Here is an 18,298-nt window from a genome sequence, read left to right on the forward strand (position 1 = left end):
CTTGGCTTGTCGAAGCGGGTTTCGTGTCCTTTTTTTTTCCTTCTCCAATCTTTTCCTTCTTTGCACTACAACGTAAAAGCGCAAGTTGACTTGGGCTAAACAAACAAACTGGGCAACGAATTGCTCATTTCTACATACTATACGAGCTTGTGAGACTATCCTACATCCGTATGCATTGGTAGATACAACCTGGCTTCATATTAAGCAAAAGAAATCCTTTCCAACCCAGACCTACTTCCTTTTTTTTCCCCGCCATTTCTCCAACACGTATAATATCTTATTTCCCTCAAATCCACTATCCTATTCTAAACATCAAGAAATTTTATACCGACAACTAGTATTCAACGTTGCAGAAGCGCACGTGGGGAATGACTTACCAACTACTACTACTACTACTACTACTACTACTACTACTACTATTACTAAGCTAAAAATTTTAATCGTGTATGAGCGAGCGGTGGGTCTTTTTCTGTCACGTTCGAGGTACCTGTTTTTTTTTCTTCTCTTACTCATGGTGGCAGATAGTTGGTATGGTGCTAGTCTTGAGGATTTAGTTTTTTCATATCCGCGTTTGGCGCCTATTAATATGTTTCTTTCTAAAACGCAATGTTGATGGTAGTACACGATTTCTTGGGTTTGGTGTCGAGTGAGAAAATCCTTTGTACACGCATGGATACTAAGTACTCCGTGGAACAACTTGTTAGTTGCGTATTTTCTGCATCATGTGTAAGATATTTCGTCATCCTTCGCAAGCATCTTGACATCACCACTAAGACAAAAAAAGGAATTGCAGTTCAAAATGGGATCAGTTGTTGATTTCTTTACTACAACAGTCAAATACCCGTGTACTTAATCTCATGGAATCTGCTGATTGCTCATGCCCTCGGCAAAGCTCCTGTGATAATTGTATGTACAAAGTCTGGGCACTCGTCACCCCAATCGCATAATGGAATCCCAAGTACATGCCTCGTATGGGGGGCCATGTAGCGCATCATGTGTTTCGCCATGATCATATCGTCGTTATATCTAGCGTCTCTCGCTCTAAATCGACAAACAAGCAGGAAGGTATCCCAAGGAAAAAATAGGCCATGTCGAGTGCTGTCATAGTCTGCGCAAATGTTGCGCGTGTCGCGTTTGACGTGAAGAAAACCGGAAGCCGCGCCGAGGCATCCTCTTCTTCAGTGCATAGGCGGCTGGTAGTTGATAGGTCGCCTGTATCCAATCAGTCCGAGCTTTGCTGTACGCTCACAAAGAACAAAACCTACTTGAAGAGCAAAATATGCGGCTCTGGCTCATGTACCTCATAGTGTTCCCATCCCAAACTCTGTCTTCATGTCAGCAAGCAGTACGCATATCCAGTCGGGCGCCCGTACCTGAGTGATTCCCAGTGCCCTCCACTCCTCTTCCCACAGCAACTTCAGTGTGCCTCGTGCGCCATCAAAGTAGTCCTTGGGAATCGCCTTCAGCATCTGCTTGGGCAGCTGTACATGGCGATATTCGTAGACGTCGTCCGAGTACCTATCGCCAGCATCAGTACATCCCGCGCTGACCGCTCCTTGAACAAACAACCGACCTTGCCGAGTAGTGGATCGCGTCGACAAACTCATCCAGCTTCTCCTTCTCATGCTCAGAAAGCGGGCGCGGTTTCTTGTTCCGGCGCGTGAAGTCGATATCCAGATCGCCCGACATGTTTGCAGCTGGGTGACGCGAATAGAGGCGCTCGTGTGCTCGTGCGGTGGGGTGTTCGCGGCTGAGGGAAGCGAGTGGGGCAGACGGCGGCGCGGTTTTGGTACGCAGCTGCGATTACGTATGCGGAAATGGGCGCGTTGATAGAGAGTTCTGGCCCTTGGATGCAGAGAGAGAGTCACCGTATCAGTGAACTAGAGGAGAAATAGCTCAAGGCATCAAGCCCAAACAGTCGTTGTTTACGAGAGTCATGAAATTTAGTCGCTGCGTCGGCCCGAGCTTCGGCTCTAACCCCAAACCGGCCAAGGGTATCCGCTCCTCCATGTTCCTACCGCAACGTCTTTCACCCCTGTATCTGCATCTCTGCTGATCAGCGTTCGTTGCTCATGTCTGTGAGGCTTACGCCTTAGCCGGTGGAACAGGCGCAAGAATAATGACCACGTGAGCTTCTCCGTGCATCTGCACATTGACCATGTTTGACAAATACTGAATTTCTCTGCTCAACAATACGCTACATAAATCATTCGGCCACATAGAATTTGACCGTCCTCGATAGCATGATATCAGCTGTTGCAAGCACACTGGCTGAGCAACCAATACATAACCGCGTGCTGATAGAATGCTGACACGGAACCCTCCGAGGACTAGCGACACTGAAAACATTCGGACACTTGGCGAAGATAATGGAAGCTCGAAGTCAGTGGTTGAACCAGCGATGCGGTTGCCGTCCATATGTTCAGATCAAACAGCCACATCGAGTGCCTTCTCCGGCGGGTACTTTGTACATGCTGTCCCGTCACCTTTTGTATTTTCAGCTACCCCGGGCACTCTGTCACGGCCATCCATGTTTTCGTCTGTACATTCCCATCTCAGGTGTTTCTTTGGTTTCATGACCTCAACCTGTCGCATCTCGGGCTTCTTTTCTCCAAGGTCCCCATCAACCACATCAAACCCCTTATCAGTAACACCCTGTTCCAACCACTCACTTGCTCTGTCATCACTAGAACTAGTCTTGATCTCGGGAAGAAGTTCGATAGATGGCGGCCGTGACACTGACGAGTAGTGTTGCAACAGATCCTCTCGCTGCTCTTGCTGTGTTTGCTGTCGGGAAAGTCGATGTGATAGACGAGACTCGCGACCGCTTTCGGGGTCGAGAAGCCCCGGCTCGAAGTCTTGTCGAGGATTTACTTTTCTCTTGTCCCGATTGACGAATCGAATGAGCAGGTAAATCATGATCACGATCAATATCGCCGACGTTAAGACAACCAGGCCGAGGAAGAGATTGGCTGTGATGCTCGAGACAATCATGTCGCAACTTGACGCTGTCAGTTGCCGTCTGAATATGCAAAAGGACGAGTCCAGAGGTGTTGCTGGTTTTGTGGCCCCTGCAGTAGCAAGTCTACTGCGTATTTAAGCCTGACATGAGCGACATGCGCTACGTCACTGCATCTCAATCAGGCGCAAAGCACAAGAAAATATGTGCGAGTCCATACATGAGCCTTACTGTACGAGGATCTGACCAAAACGTTGAGTTGTATCCTAACGTTGTGCAGAGTCGCACGACCATGGACAATACATGCTGTGCGACAATTGTGGACTCGAGGGACATGACTACCAGATTGGAGATCCAAACACAGTCACAGCGGAGAAAAAAGAAAACTTTAGTATTCAATGGATAGGCTCAATTAAGACCAGTTGATTCCTGGTCCATACTCTATGCGATCTATTCCTCCAAGGGACCAAGGTAGTCGTAAACCAATCTCACCCTCACATCCGCACCCGTGTCAGTGTTCCTAACAGCAAACTTCTTTACCAGCTTCCTCTTTCCGCCAGATTCAGCGAAGCCCCAAACGTTCCATAAAATCCACTTGTTGGCCGCACTGGACGTAAAGCTTTCTATGACATCCCCTTCTTGGCTTTCATTCAACCACCCCTCAATCAGGTACTTGATATCTTCATCCGTCGCACCTGTTTCCTTGGACTCTTCCTGGAATTTCTGGAGGGTAGAGTAGCGGGAACGGCCTTTGATGACGCCGAAGATCAAGTCGCTGTGCTCGCGGTAGGCCCAGTCCAGGGTTCGGTTTTCTGGCGATCCCTTGAGGCCACCAGTGAGGAACTGGTCCACTTTAATGTGCGTGGTAGGCACACCGTCTGAACCATCGACGGTGCTTTGGTACAAGTATTGAGTCAGGGTTGCTGCCCCAATGGCCTTTCGTGTGAGCCAGCCGATGCCCTGGAGGGAGAGAACTGGATCGAAGGCATCGGACTCGGACTTGTTCTGCGAGATCACGTTAGAGGATCTGTTGAAGCATTGCTTATTTGGTAACCATGGAATTCGCTTTAGTCTTACCATAGTCCATCGTCCAACGAGGTTCTTGATATTAATGTTCGCGGGAGACGCCATATTTGCTGGTACAATGTTTTGCTGACTTTACAGGCTCTTCAAAAGTGCGAAAGGTTGATGTTTTATGTTTAACTCTGTTAAGTTATCGACGCAAGAAGCTGCATGTCATTTGAGGGGTAGCCGTCGTCGGTATCCTTACCGTATACTGCCACAACCCCGCTTAAACACCACAATTCCCGAGGACAGCCATTTAGGCGTGCATCTCCATTACTCCGCAAAGGTACGCTGTCACATTCATCCCAAAAGCATGTGTAAGCCTTGTCGTACTGCCTACCGAGGTTTACCCCCTTCGGCGTTATCCCCTTCAGGATAGTACCCCTCGTGAAACACTAAAATTGCCAGTCTCATACCAATCACACCGGAAATATGTAAGCAGGTACATGAACAAAGCCATTTTCAAAGCACCCCGATGGCTCAGCGGACGATAGAAGATGGGCGGAAAAACAAAGCGACGATGGCTTGGGAATGAGTGCGTCGGAAAGCGGTGAAGCAAGGCATACAGTCTCAACGCAGAATGCGATGAATCCGAGAACCCAGGCCCATTTTACGGAGGCCTTCTCCGCCATTCCGAAACTGAAGTCCTTCCGGCCATTCAAAAACTTATTGTCGCACTCCCGTCTGTGACGAAGCGGAATACCTCGGTCTGGCTCTAGTCGTACACACATTCGGACAAACGAGCGCCTTCACAAGGACGCAGACAATAAACTAAAGACTATCCTACGATGATCCAATTATAGAAAAGACACACAGTGGCATCCCAACTGGTTTCAAAAATTGTCGTTTTTGGGTGCCTGTTCATCCATCACCATGACCATTGAATCTCAAACAGAAGACTGGGAAACCTTTCTCCTCATCATGATGGCGCTACTGCTTTCAGGGTCTATGTAATTTCCCTCAAAAAGCGCATATCTTCTCAGGCACAAAGTGTTTGGATTGGCCAGAATATCCCGAAACCTCCGTCCTGTTTCAACGGCCGCAGGTTTGGTGTGCCGTAGCGCAAACCCGTTGCGCCAACCATGACTTGCCGCGTCGTGAACGCGGGGAGAAGAATATGAGCACGGCACGTTTCCCTCGTTCAACGCTAAGGCTGCGACGCGGAATGTTTATGATATCTATATGCTGTGCCATGGTTCTACGGCCGAAAGAGATACATAATATCTGTAGCATCCGCACATGGGAGTGTTTTGGTTGTGGTTTTCGCTTTACTTTACCCTTGACTCCCTGCAATCCTTCGCTTTTACATTCATGCGCAAACACCTGTCAGAATAAGCGCCGACTGATTTTTTAGCACCAAGTGTCTTTGGTTGCACACTCAAGCATCCAGATTGCAGAATTTGTCACGCAAAGTCTCATCACTCTTTACTCATTGGCGGCGCGCACAAACTTATACCACACCATTACTGCGTACGATCATCTCACAGCGTTACACATACCGGGAACGTGTACTTGTGCATATTCCAATCACCACTTCACAAATCCTCGACGTTGTACCTCCTCCAGGCAGGTTCACAATTCACGACTCCTGTTTTTGCGCGACTGGAAATTGGATCTGAGGTACGGTGTGCAGGACACACAATAATTGGTGCGGATATTCTCTCGGTCCATCCGCAGCCTTCATCTCACGATACTATCCACGAACCAGACGAATTTTTCTTCGAGCAGAGATCCTAGGGCGATCAAAAGCATCTGCACAGACCCATCAAGTCGGCCAGCCTCTTGTTCACTTCATCCTTTTGGTCGTGCTGGCCGTTTGCTTGCTTATTAAAACCCCCCGGTTCACCCACCACATCTCACCAACGACACTTCAGTAGCTGTTCTGTAATATCCGGTCCTTTGCACCAAACCGCTCATTAGGTTCACCTCTCGATTTACCACATAACTCTGCAGGCAGCGCAGCCCATCTCACTCTTTCCACGATACCCAACATCTACATACACCAAATAAACAAACACCGACAAGCACTAGGCAAAATGAGACTCACAACACTCTTCTTCGTCGGCACCACAGCCATGGCATCTCGAATACACTTACCCGAGGACAACAACGACGCCAACATGCTTCTGGACCGTGCCATAGACCCTGCCGACATGAACCCCACACAGCTCTCCATACTGTCAGTGCTCAAGACCGCCATACCATCCGGCACCAGCATTCCCATGCCGACGGGTACTTCTGAACCAGATTGGTACAAGAATCTGCCTGATGACGTCAAGAGCCTGTTGCCTCAGTTTTACCCTGCAACTACTACTTCGTCTGTGGAGAGTACGAGTAGTAGCATTAGTACTAGCAGTGAGGTTGCCAGTCAAGCGTCTTCGACACCGACGCCGACGCCGACGCCAACTTCGACCCCGGTTTTGACAAGCAGTCTGGCGAGCGAGACGTCGTCTGCGGTTGTGTCTGCGGCTGCGGTTACATCTGCCTCTGTGCAGGTTTCATCGGTAAGTACAAAATATATACTTCTTTCAAGTCTACTACTATCCACTACTATCCTCCTCCCCTTTTTGCTACGGTTCTTTGGCAACGAACTAACGCACTACAGTCCTCTCCCCCACCCACCTCGACAGCAACAACACCCCTTTTCTCCCCCACCGTCTCAGCTTTCCCTTCTCCCTCTTCCAACAGCAGCACCTCAGTCAGTGCGCCATCTGCCTCGCCAACCCCGTCTGCGCTCTTCTCCGCTGGCCTAAGAAATACCGTGCATACGGGTCTTCTGGCTGCTGTGGCGTACGTCAGTGTTGCGCTGGGATTCTGTGTATTTGCTTAGAGGGTTGAAGTCAGCGACAGACGTCGTTATGGCGTGTTGACACGCGTGTGGTAGGCGAAGTTAATATAGCATAATGTCTTTTCTCTTCTTCTTCTTGTTTCTTCTTCCTTTTTTTAGTACTTGCAGCAAGTGTATGGAGAAAGTGTGTCAGGGGAAGCCTTGGAGGTTGGCCCGTGATGCTATGAATGAAATGAGAAGTCCGTTCACAAAGAGGAGGTGGGGAGCGAGGGAGCGAAGGATCAGTTTCTTTTCTTTTCAAAGCGTGTGTATATTGAAATACCCCAGCGGAGATATCCATCTGCATCATGATTACCATGAATCAAGTTTTTTTTCTTCATTTCCACACTTTATGCTTTCCATATAGTCATCATATTGCCTCTCACAAACATAACACCCCCGCGACCCTGACGCCTAAATCCAGCACAGCCAGATGCTCATCACTTCCATCCACAAGTCTTTTATCCGTCTCACTAAACATTGCCGCAAGCCGCACCTTCTTCACATCCTCCACTCTCTCATCAAACATAATCTGCTCGTACAACTGCCCTACCGTCTGCGCTGCGCTCCACCCCTCCGCCACCATGTTCTCGACGACCTTGGCAATCTCATTATACCGTATCGTTTTTTGTGCTGAAGACTTGGGGAAGAGGGCAGATGTGAAAGTAGAGAGGGTCTCAGGGGGTAAGACGCCTGCGATTTCGGCGATGGTAGGGAGTGATACAGACGGTGTCGCTGTGCTGCCAGAATCGATGTCCATCTCGTCATCCTCCGGGACCGCCGTACGTTTCTTTCCCTTTTTGCCGCCGCCGCCTTGAGATTGTATAGCGCCGACAAGCCGCGCAGCAGACTGTAAGAATGTGATTGCCTTTCGTAAATCACCGTCCGCTACACGCACCAATTCCTCTGCTACACCGTCGTCCAGCCGCACATTCTCGAGCGCAGCAATGTCGCTGACGCGCTTGACGGCATTGCCCTGGTCGAGACTCTTGAAGCGGAATTTGGAGCAGCGGGAGGCGAGGGGGTCGATGATGCGGGTGACGTAGTTGCAGACAAGGCAGAAGCGCGTCATGCGGCTGTATGTTTCCATTGTGCGGCGGAGCGCGGATTGCGCATCTTGCGTCATGCTGTCTGCCTCGTCGAGGACGATGATTTTGAAGGGTGGGCATGGGTACTTGTCTCGGTATCGTACCATGCCTCCTTCTCCTGTCCCGCTCTTGTCTTCTACCATGACGTTGTATGTTGGTGCTACGCTAAGTTGTTGGCGGGCAAAGTCTTTGACTTTTTGTCGTACAATGCTGATACCGCGCTCGTCAGATGCGTTTAGTTCCAGCACACGCGACTTCATGAGTTCGGGCCCGTAGAGTTCTTTGGCAAGGGCGAGGATAGTCGAGGTTTTTCCTGTTCCTGGGGGGCCGTAGAATAGCATGTGGGGTAGGTTGGAGGACTGCATTGTGCGGGAGAGGACTTGGATAGTGTTGTCCTGGGCTGTGACTTCGGACAGCGTCTTGGGTCGGCTGCAATGGTTGTTAGCCTTGAGTCCCAGTTGGTTGATACGTGGGGGTGTGTACTATTTCTCTACCCATGGTTGCAAGCGATTTGGCTCTTGCTTTGTTGTAGGGGCTTTTGAAGAACTCGCCTGCGCAGCGGCCTGTTGCCGGGCCTTAATGTTGAAGAAGTCGGCCATTGTGACTTGTGGTGGCTGCGTTGAAGTTGAGCGAAGTTGGAAAGCTAAAGTGCGACGCGTCGACGCGAACTCGCGAAAGCACGTTATTGCCAACCGTGCGGCGGCTCACCAATCACGTCACCATCACTGCATATAGAATATCATGTCGTTTGTAAGATCAGAACATTTCTTGAATTATTGGATCTAAAGCTGAACATTCCAGCTCGCTGCTTATCTCATGCATGCCACGCTCATCTTGGCGTCATCCATTCGTTCATCAAATCCATATGCCATCGTAACTGGCGCTCTGCTGCGCTGCCCATCATCGGTCGAAATTCGTACCTATGGTGTTAAGGGTCACGCCTCAGGAGTCAGACTAGAAATATCTAATCTACTTCCCATTCAGCCTAACCCCCTTGACCCGCTTAGCCAATTGTACTGAATCGGAATCTGAGCCATAGGAGGGCTGTCGCATTGTACGCTGGTGCTCCAGGGGAAGAGGTGCTGCAGCCCCCCTCCTGGCTGGTTGAGAGGGAGAGGGAGACTGATAAGAACGTTTCGGGGGGCGCTCACCACTTTCTTTGAGAATGGTTAGAAGAGTTGCCCAGCCTGGCGTGTGCTGGAGTGCTGAGCCTTCTGAGGTATCGTGCGTCGATGCAACCTTGAACAGAAGCGATTCTTCGTCCTTTTTACCGAATTAGTAAACACTGGCTGAAATCGGGAGACAATATACCTTTGATAGGATGCCCAGGTTGTGGATGAAGCAGAGCATGTGAAAGTTCGAAATCGCCTTCAGGCCACTGGCAGTGTTGAGAGCAAGGCCATTTGCCTTGGCATTGAGAGCCTTGCTAAGATGCGTGATCTCGGGCATTTCGCCCATGGCTTCGCGGTTTTCAATTGGAAACTTGCCACCGGTAAAAAGAGGGTTTGGCTGAGTGGGGAAACCATGAGTAAGTGTAAGAAGCAGATACTCAACTGGAAAGTCAGGTTTAGCAATTTCTTGTACATTTGCGCCATGTTCGTTGATCTTTCGGTAGAAGACTTCAGGGATATATCGCGTGCGGTTGAGCGCCTCGTTGTCTTCTTCAGACTGAACAAGCATAACCTTGGGTTCCGCCGAAGGCTCGATGATGTCGGCGCGCACCATCTCAACAGCATCGTTTGATACCTGATAAGATGAGATGCCAATCTGACCTTGGTCGTCACCGCTAATAACACATGTTACAAAGTTAGATCCATGTCGACCGGTATCGCTCCATTTTGACGGCCGAGGATACTTTGCCTGATACCGTGCCGAGAAGCAAACCTCAAGTGAAGACAGATAGTAGGAGTCTATGTGTCGCTTGCAGATGACGGAGCCATCGCCCTTGTCGGCGTCGAGAAGATCAGTAAAGATGACACCGACTCGTTGCAGCCCGCACTGTGCGGCGATGTCGTCAATAACCTGCTCGTTATCCCAGTCACCCAACGATATCCCGTCTACTTCATTGATCTGCGGAGGCTCGTAGATGGTCTCAACCACAGCCTTTGTCCCTAGTGGCACCTCAGTGTACTCCTCATATCTGCCGTATAAGAAACCCAGTCGCTGACAACCAGTTTGCCTCCAGAAGTTGATCAAATCGTCGACAACCTGTATAGATGCAAACTCGACGTGGTCCACCATGCGATATTCTTGTGGTTTGAGCGAGATGGCGCTGGGCATGCACTTTGTACAGATACCCTCTGGGAATGGCTTGTGTCCCGATGGACAGTCGGGTCGTACGCGGTAGTAGGGTTCAGTCAGAGGCGGGATGTAAGAACTTCCGAGCTCTGGTCGGTTCTTTGCCGAGTTGACCTTGCGGAGGTACGAGTGGAAAGAAAGATGCTTGATCTTCTTTTCGGCAAGGTACTCGGGCGAGTAGGGCTCCAACGGCATGCAGTAGTCGCACATGCCCTTAGGCCCGTGGGTACACATGCGGGCGTCGCGTTTGCGGGGAATCTTGCCATCTTGCCTGTCGAGCCGATCGTCAAGTGGAGACTGTCTGACCACTTCCCATGGCTTCTTTATGATTTGCGTGGGGCCATCGAGGGGCACAGAGGCAGTTTCGGAGGGTTGGACGGGCTTGCCATTTAGTCGCGCGCCGCCAGAGGCAATTGCAGCATGGCCATTCGATGGTGTAGATTGCTCTTCAAAAGAGAGGAAGAGTTGTGCACCGTTCCTGAGGAGGCGTGAGCGGCGATATCAAGCTTGGCCAAGCTACTTACGACAGGTTCACTTGCTTGAAGCTCACACCTTTGAGATCTACGAATTTCCTCGCATCGCCACCCTGCGGGCGGTTGCTGACACTGAGGCTTTCGAGATCGACATTCTTGGGGAGCTTCTCGGCGATTTGTGGGAGAATGTCTGGGAAAGTATCCTCGGGCTGTACCGTCAATCTGAATTGGCCCTCTTTGCTAACGAACCTGAGTATCATGGCGGGACACTATCGGTTTTGGCGGGCGGGACAAATGCGTTGGGGAGTGGAACGAGTGAAGCAATAAAAGTAGAAGAGGTTGTAGAAGGTAAGAGAGGTGTGGATAGGGACAGGGTCGGGGAGTAATGAACTGTGGTTGTAGACTGATTACACACAAAGTGACTAGGAGGGCGTCGAAGGCGGCAGAATGACGCGCGCGACGTTAGCGCACATGCTGGTTGTAGCGCGAAACCACCCGGCCCTTTGCCGAGTTGCGAACTGGCCAGATATTCTATCGATAACTGACCATACGGCGAGCGCATTCCACGACTACCTCGCCTTCACCCTCCTCCCCAACTGGATCTCACTTCTGAGGACACCACCGCTCCTTTAGCACTTTTGCACAAACATTTGTCGTCGCCTGCGACGTGTCCCGCCAACCAGACACTTCTCTACATCATCGATAGTAATTCCTGTGGCCCTCACCTGACGCCCACGATCCAAAATGTGGCCCTTTGACGCCGTCGACTGGCTTATGCTCACTGTGCCCTTTGCCTACATTGGTATACTGGCTGGCTCTTTCGGTGTCTTCACAAACCTATATCGCAAACGCAAGGCTGCCAACGCTGCGTCTCTCGAACCCTGGTTCCCCACCCACCTCCAGCGCAATGTCTACCTCTCCCTTCTGCACATGGAAGACCCCAAGGTGCCAGACAGCATCCTAAAGGCCGCCCTGCTGCGCCGGGCAACGGAAGATATCCACCGAATTGTCCAGATTAGGAATGCGAAGCAGGCGCTCCAGGTCCTGTTGCAGAGGGGTAGTGTGGGCGATGATTTGTGGCAGAGGTTCCAGCGCGCTGAGAAGGAAATAGAAGAAGAGCTCAGAGACGTTGTCAACGAGGTGAGTTTGCGCAATGCATTTGCGACATGCCGCATGTAAACTGACAATCTACAGGCCAATGCATTCGCACCAAACTGGGGCCAGACCATCTTCCAATCCGCTTCTGAAATGGCCCAGAACAACCACATCCGCGAGCGTCTGGCTGAAATTGAGGCAAAAGCCCCCGCTGAGAAGGAGTGGTGGGAGAACCGCCGGGCTGGCATCCAGTCAGAGTTCATGAAGGAGTTGGATGACGAGAAGGCGAAGAGCGAGGAGGATGGTGTAATGGTGGAGAAGAGCAAGAATTGAGTGCCTTGCACGTCACGGTATACTTACTTCAAGCCCTAATTCGAGTACATTTCTAGGGACAGTGGGGATGAGGGATGAGGCTTTTGGCGTTTTCCAGCATTCGGGTGGCGCATTGTTTAGACGATTGCACACAACGGCGTCATAGGCGCGAATACCATGTTTTTTAACTTGCTCAAATGTTGATTGCACTACTACCAAACGCCAATGATCCCATAGAGTACATGCTACTACGCTCTGCCATCCTAACCAATGGTTCTGATACACCATGTATAAAAGCCAAAACTTGTACAGCTCTGCCGCCCCCTCTTGCTCTGTATTCATCCTCGTCGACTTACACCTCCGTCTCTTACACTTCATTCCTTACTAACTTCATTCCGTACACTTCATCTCTTACACTCCAGTTTTCTACTTCCTCGCGGTGGGTCCGCTAACACCGGCACCAATGACGCTGGGAAGCTCCTCAGCACCCATTGAGTAAAGCATGCCAATACCGGCAGAGACGAGGAATGCCAGAATGACACCACTGCCGACAAACAACCAGAACTGAACAGAGATGTCCTTCTTCTGGCAGGCGGGGCCTCCCCAGTAAGTCACCTTCTTCTTTGATTCCATGCCCTTGTCCTCGCCCACATGCTCAACTGTAGCTTTGCAGGCACATCCGTAGCAGTCGACCGTCTCCTGGTTGGATCCAGATCCGCGGCCCTTGTGGAGGAGCGTGCACTCGCCATGGCTGGAGCAGTTGTGAGTCTGGCTTTGGCAAGCGTCTAGCGACTTGAAGCAGACGGGGAGGATGCCGCGCACGGGTCCCTTCTTGTCCTCGCTGCTGTCGGCCTGGGCGATGGTAGGGAAATCTTCAAGAACTGGAACCTTTGAGGTCGAGGGGATGGCGGAGAGAACGGCTTCCGGGTTTTGGCGACGCGCCTCCATGGCAGGGACATCGTAGGTGCCCCAGGGGTTGGCAGCACGCTTGGACTTGGACTTGGACGAGCGCGGCATCATGACTATGGTTGTGGAGAAACCAGCCTCCTCTGCCTTTTTGTTGACGTTGCTCAGCACCTGGGCGAGCTCCTCGGTCGTCATCTTGGAGCTCTCGTCGATGCGCCACATGTTGAGGTAGCCATTGTAGGCCTTTGACTTGGTCTTTGGGGGAAGCGCCGATTCAATCTCAAAGTTGGACTTGTATGTTCGCTGCTGGGGGTCTGGGTGTTCTGGCAGCGACTCGGCCTGCACTATAAAGTCGTGGATGAGGCGGTCGTTGTCAGATGCAGAGGGCGCGCCGGATATAGAAAAGTCTAGTGTGCGATCTGATCCGTCGTTGATGATGACTGCAAGCTCGAGTTAGCCGGCAGCTCTCCGTGGCCGTGTTGGCCGTTGCCTCTGCCCACCTGTTGGTTCATCTTGGTCGGCATCCTCTGCCCAGACTAGCAGATGCGCCTTGGAGACGTCTGTAGCATCTGCTCCAAACAGCGGCTGTCGCTTTCCTCCGTACGTGTTGATGTGGTGAATGGTGTCAGCATCTGCATGCTCGAGTGAGTGGAATCGCGACAGGCCCAGGCGCTGGGCGATGATAAGACGCGCAGTCTCTGGGCTGACGGTTGGCCGAGCTGCAAGCACGGCGCAGGATAGTGATGAGGCGAAAAAGGCCCCGGATAGCTTCATCGTGGGTGATGGGTTGGGGTTGGAGAGATTCGATGCTGCGGCGGCGATGATGCAGTCGCCGGGGAAGCTGAGACCCAGATCTCGGAACTTGCCTTGGACGCCTCCGAGCCTATCGCCCACGCCTATAGCCAGAGCACCATTTGTCCACAACATGCACTCTATTCTTTGTCCAGCAAACTTGACCTGCATTTTTTGAGTCTACATTGCGCCTTCATGTCGCTTCTTGTCACTCACTTCTCCCATAATCTCTGCTTGCCATGTCCAGGCCACTGATGCTTCGGCGCAACTTCTCCCTCTTGAACAGGGTCCCTCATTCTCACATAGTGCGATCGGCCGCCCGCCATGGCCACGACAGCATCATAATCCAGCGAGTGCGTATACGCCGGCCTTTCTTTAGCAAGACGTGAGCATTCTCACAAGTCCACTCCCGCCACATGCTGATTCACTTTGCAGACGTCTCGTTGGCACAGTCGCCGTCACTGCCGCAGCCTACGGCCTTGTCCAGTACTTGGGCCTAGAAGTCGAGGTTGAAGAGGTACAAGAACAAGGCAGACAAGACGGGTGGGAAGTGGCTGGCTCTGAGAAAGACGATGAAGAAGAAGAGGACGATGACGCCATTCTATTCATACCCACGGGCTTCTCGCGACCACGGCCAAGGACATTCTATAAAGGCTCAGATGCAGAGTGGAAGACGTTTAAAGAGATAGCCACCAACCGTGAAAGAGCGACTAAGATACGTAGTAAGTAGGACTTGGTGAAGGAGTGATCACTCGTCACTAACAACACCATAGCGGAGTTGATAAGCATAGTGCGCAATAATGCCCAGAAGAAGGCAGTGTTCACATCTCGCGTTGGCAAGGTTGATACCTCAAAGGGCATGTCATGGGTGGAAATCCAGTTCCCGAATGGCCCACCAATAGAGTACGAACGCCCAGGCATCGAGCTCACTGAAAATCTGGAATGGCGCAAGGCGACACGCCCAGTTGAAGACGCCCACCACCGGCGCCTGGAGAGAGTATTGTATCCGAAAGAAGCCACAGATGCTTTGTACAAAGACACGACAAGAAAGGCAGAAAAGGCATGGAAGACGTTTAAAATCTACATGGGCTGGGACCAAGAATCAAAATCAGAAACCGTCCAGGAACTCTTCCAACGCATCTCCACAAACCGTCAGTCCACGGGCGAATCCACGAGCATAGCCCCAAACCCCTTTTCGGCCTCTGCAAATGATACCCAGCGACCGGGTGCCTCACCCTCACCAGCCCCCGTCGACGGCCCCGCAAGCATAGGTTTCGACCTCCCCGACCCAAAAAGCATGACGCTAGACCTGACTCAATTCCGTGCCGACTTTGCCAAAACATACAAGCCCATTGTACTGCAACCTCCCCGCGGCGCATTCATTGTACGAGCTCTCATAGAAATCTACGGTGACCGCGCGCGCTTGACGCTCAACGTGAGCGCCGTGTACGACCCCAAGCAAGGCCGCTACGTCCAAATGACGGCAGTCCCTTGGAACTATGTCGAGCATTACCAGGCTCCAAAGGGCGGGTCTTGAGCGCGCTTCCCTGGTTGGTTGTGTGCGTGTGCATTGTTACTGGGCGTCACTGGGTCAGGGAGGGATTTGAGCACTAGATATTCGATATCCTTGCATGGGTGGTGTCTGTTTTGGCGTAATAGCGTTTATGAGCGGTATCATGGGCGAGTAGATTATCTGCTTGTGTAGACATGAAATGAGATGTTTATGCTTGATGTGTGTTTGTTTGTTTGTTTTTTCCTTGTGTTGAATTTTGTTGTGTATACTACTAGCAAGCATGGTACAATAGTAGGTATATTGTCATATTATGTATGCCCATCTCTCGTGATTTATTTCTCTCTTTGGTAAGGTCATCTGTGTTGCTTGTTTCTAAATACTGTTGCTATTGCTTTCTCTTCTCTGCAATGTACACCTTGCTTTTGTATCAATGTTTACTTCACGTTGTTGCTTACAATTCGTTTCTCGCCGTCATTCTCACCCTACGAAGTCAATCAGACCCATAAAATTACTTCATGTCAATGGGAATTATATGTAGGAAATATCTGCGCAGCCATACGCAACATTACCCTGTCCATCCCAAACCCCTTTATTCAATGAGTAATAGGATGCTCTTTTACATCATCATCATACCTCTTAAGCTTTGTTGAGCCAACGTACCATCAAGTCCATGACCAATTTTCATCTCCAAGTCTTACATATTATCTAACAATGCAGTAGCACTTAATGCCAATTTTCTTCTAAATGCATTTAGAGACTTTTTTCTATCTAGGTTTACCTGCCTACGTAGTGACTGTACAATACAGCTTCACTACAACAAAAACGAGACATGATGTAGATTAAGCACTTTTGTAATGTCTTCCTTGTTAAATGTAGGGTGTAAGAAATAAAAAAAATAAAGGATAGAAACTAGGCATCCCGACTTCCTACATTCAAGATGAAGTATTGGGGAACGCTCTTGAAATTTTTGACTTTAACTTTCCGATTACTACAGCTTGGAGGTTTTTGAGCATTGACTCTGGAGAGAAGATTCTTCAGAGTCTTCTTCTTCCTCGTCTTTGACTACTGTTTATTTTCTGAATCTGCATTTTCTGTATCTTACACAACTCTATATATTCAAAGCTATATAGCAACCAAATGCATGACTATGTAAAAAAGGAATCATAGTATGTAGATGACTACATTATGAAGTTGATACTTCCCACTAGTTTGGGTTCCATTTGCTTTGGGGCTATGGTTGTCGAGCCCATAAAATGGGAAGATGTGCAAGGTGAAGGCATTCGTGCTTGTGAATGAAGGATTTTGTATCCCATTGGTACTTATAGTATACAGGTTCCCTTCCTGTAACTGATAAAAGAAGAAAGGTAGCAAATGTAGTGTGTGGATTCCCACTCATCGATATTAAGCGCTGAGTGCGTGGGGGCGAAGTCCTATAAATACTACCCGTTTTATATTTGGTGACGGGCGCCTGTAACGCAAGCGCATTACAGCTCCATAATCTAGACTTGAGTATCCTAGAATAGAGTATGCGATGTTTGAATAGAACAGTGAGAGGCAGTGGAAGAAGGATTCGGGTGATTCGCTGCCGCCTCGTCTCGGTCGCGAATCCTCAAAATGGTCAAGAATATGGCCTGACAGGAGCACGACTTGGCAAACAACACGCCACCCCAACAAACCTTATGTAGTCATCAACACTTTGTTGTTGCGAGCTCTATAGTTACTTTGTTTTTCAAAAAAACAGACGCGATACAGACTGACCTAAATACTCGCAGTACAGCATACGAGTCACTGACCGCATCGCACAGCAAGACAGCACGCACCCAGCGTCGTATGCATTGGCAGTGGAGTTTGGGTGGTTCCAAAACCGTCGTATAGATAATAACAGCTTCGTGTTATAGTGCTTGGGTCGTTGTAATGACGCGGCTTGGAAGACGCGTACGTTTGGACACCGCCCCGGCAGCCCGGACATACTGTTGTTTCTCAACTCGGGCTTGGAAAGATGACAGGAGATATCGTACATGCATGCTGCATGGCTCTCATTAAACGCTGAATATGCGTAAATGGAATATATCGAAGTAGGAGCCGGGGTGCACTGGGGAGCACGTGCTCTACAGTCTACCCAGAGTACATATGCGCAAGTATACCGCCAGCAAAGGCGTACCATACTACGTAGATAAGCACGTGGCTTAACAATTGCCCCCCTCGCTTCCTGAAGCTGGTGTTGCATTGCATCGCCACATCGTTCCTGGCCCATACCGTATGGGATTGCTTCGGCCCTTCTCTTTCGAGACGTGTATCTAGAGTACGTATCCGCTCGCCCCGACCTTCCTATTCATGCCCAACAAAACATCTTCAGGGGAATCGGGCCAAGATGTATTAGTGCAGCGTAGCTTTTGTACCAAGAAAATGGCGTCGGTAGTGGAGGCGCGAGTGGCCCCTTTGGCGAAAAACAGTCTGGGCGTTCGCCAAAAATTCCGGTGCCTTCTAGCCTCAGCGCGAATTTTGGCGGGACCGAGTGTCTCTGGTGCTGTATCCCAAGTCGAGGGTATTGGTAGGTACTTGGTAGAGAACGAGTCAGGCGCTTCTAGGCGCCGGATAGTGGAGGTACGAACAACGCAAGCGCCTCGAAATGAACAAAGAAGCAAAGAGGTTTGGTGTCAAACGGGCCGAGGGCCTGGATGTGCCGATCGGCAAAGGGTGTACCTGGCAGCAGCGCCTTAGGAGTCCGACGGTCGTCACTCGTGTGCCAAGTACACGATCCAAGAGAGAAGACGTAAGTCCGTCAGTAATACGATACGCATAGTCGAGTCACCGCGCATGCACACCGTCCAAAGTTCTCGACCATGCCAACCCCCACTGTGATATCACTCACGCATCCAGACGTCGATATGGCGAGCAGGGAAACACATCCTTCAGCTGTGTTGAGAGCGCCACGTAAACGCCGGAAGGGAACGAAGGCGTGCCGCTGAG

At 50.5% G+C, this 18,298-nt stretch overlaps 9 protein-coding genes across 9 annotated transcripts; 3 read left to right on the top strand and 6 right to left on the bottom strand.

Annotated features, from left to right (window-relative positions):
* Positions 1–1,178: 1,178 nt before the first annotated feature.
* Positions 1,179–1,689, bottom strand: COCVIDRAFT_36163 (hypothetical protein; the record flags this gene model as incomplete). The annotated part of the gene is made up of 4 exons (XM_014702925.1): positions 1,179–1,212; positions 1,266–1,324; positions 1,374–1,518; positions 1,574–1,689. 4 exons carry the CDS (start codon positions 1,687–1,689, stop codon positions 1,179–1,181), a joined length of 354 nt encoding a protein of 117 aa, XP_014558411.1.
* Positions 1,690–2,427: 738 nt separating this feature from the next.
* On the bottom strand, positions 2,428–2,994 carry COCVIDRAFT_25049 (hypothetical protein; the record flags this gene model as incomplete). The annotated part of the gene is made up of 1 exon (XM_014702897.1): positions 2,428–2,994. The coding sequence occupies one exon, from the start codon at positions 2,992–2,994 to the stop codon at positions 2,428–2,430; it is 567 nt and encodes a 188-aa protein (XP_014558383.1).
* Positions 2,995–3,409: 415 nt separating this feature from the next.
* On the bottom strand, positions 3,410–4,090 carry COCVIDRAFT_94570 (hypothetical protein; the record flags this gene model as incomplete). The annotated part of the gene is made up of 2 exons (XM_014702926.1): positions 3,410–3,964; positions 4,037–4,090. 2 exons carry the CDS (start codon positions 4,088–4,090, stop codon positions 3,410–3,412), a joined length of 609 nt encoding a protein of 202 aa, XP_014558412.1.
* A 2,051-nt stretch (positions 4,091–6,141) lies between these two features.
* COCVIDRAFT_65945 (hypothetical protein) lies at positions 6,142–6,345 on the top strand (the record flags this gene model as incomplete). The annotated part of the gene is made up of 1 exon (XM_014702927.1): positions 6,142–6,345. A coding segment is annotated over one exon (204 nt), but the record flags the coding sequence as incomplete, so codon positions are not given.
* An 888-nt stretch (positions 6,346–7,233) lies between these two features.
* Positions 7,234–10,970, bottom strand: COCVIDRAFT_94331 (hypothetical protein; the record flags this gene model as incomplete). Its single annotated transcript, XM_014702928.1, has 5 exons — positions 7,234–8,368; positions 8,423–8,553; positions 8,930–9,202; positions 9,251–10,715; positions 10,762–10,970. The coding sequence occupies 5 exons, from the start codon at positions 10,968–10,970 to the stop codon at positions 7,234–7,236; spliced, it is 3,213 nt and encodes a 1,070-aa protein (XP_014558414.1).
* A 484-nt stretch (positions 10,971–11,454) lies between these two features.
* Positions 11,455–12,138, top strand: COCVIDRAFT_14433 (hypothetical protein; the record flags this gene model as incomplete). The annotated part of the gene is made up of 2 exons (XM_014702883.1): positions 11,455–11,850; positions 11,905–12,138. The coding sequence occupies 2 exons, from the start codon at positions 11,455–11,457 to the stop codon at positions 12,136–12,138; spliced, it is 630 nt and encodes a 209-aa protein (XP_014558369.1).
* A 405-nt stretch (positions 12,139–12,543) lies between these two features.
* On the bottom strand, positions 12,544–13,797 carry COCVIDRAFT_36169 (hypothetical protein; the record flags this gene model as incomplete). Its single annotated transcript, XM_014702929.1, has 2 exons — positions 12,544–13,463; positions 13,524–13,797. 2 exons carry the CDS (start codon positions 13,795–13,797, stop codon positions 12,544–12,546), a joined length of 1,194 nt encoding a protein of 397 aa, XP_014558415.1.
* Positions 13,798–14,054: 257 nt separating this feature from the next.
* COCVIDRAFT_94658 (hypothetical protein) lies at positions 14,055–15,352 on the top strand (the record flags this gene model as incomplete). The annotated part of the gene is made up of 3 exons (XM_014702930.1): positions 14,055–14,200; positions 14,251–14,537; positions 14,589–15,352. The coding sequence occupies 3 exons, from the start codon at positions 14,055–14,057 to the stop codon at positions 15,350–15,352; spliced, it is 1,197 nt and encodes a 398-aa protein (XP_014558416.1).
* Positions 15,353–16,729: 1,377 nt separating this feature from the next.
* COCVIDRAFT_94542 (hypothetical protein) lies at positions 16,730–17,005 on the bottom strand (the record flags this gene model as incomplete). Its single annotated transcript, XM_014702931.1, has 1 exon — positions 16,730–17,005. A coding segment is annotated over one exon (276 nt), but the record flags the coding sequence as incomplete, so codon positions are not given.
* Between the last annotated feature and the right edge of the window lie 1,293 nt (positions 17,006–18,298).

Source organism: Bipolaris victoriae (genome assembly GCF_000527765.1).
Source record: "Bipolaris victoriae FI3 unplaced genomic scaffold scaffold_26, whole genome shotgun sequence".
NCBI lineage: Eukaryota > Fungi > Ascomycota > Dothideomycetes > Pleosporales > Pleosporaceae > Bipolaris > Bipolaris victoriae.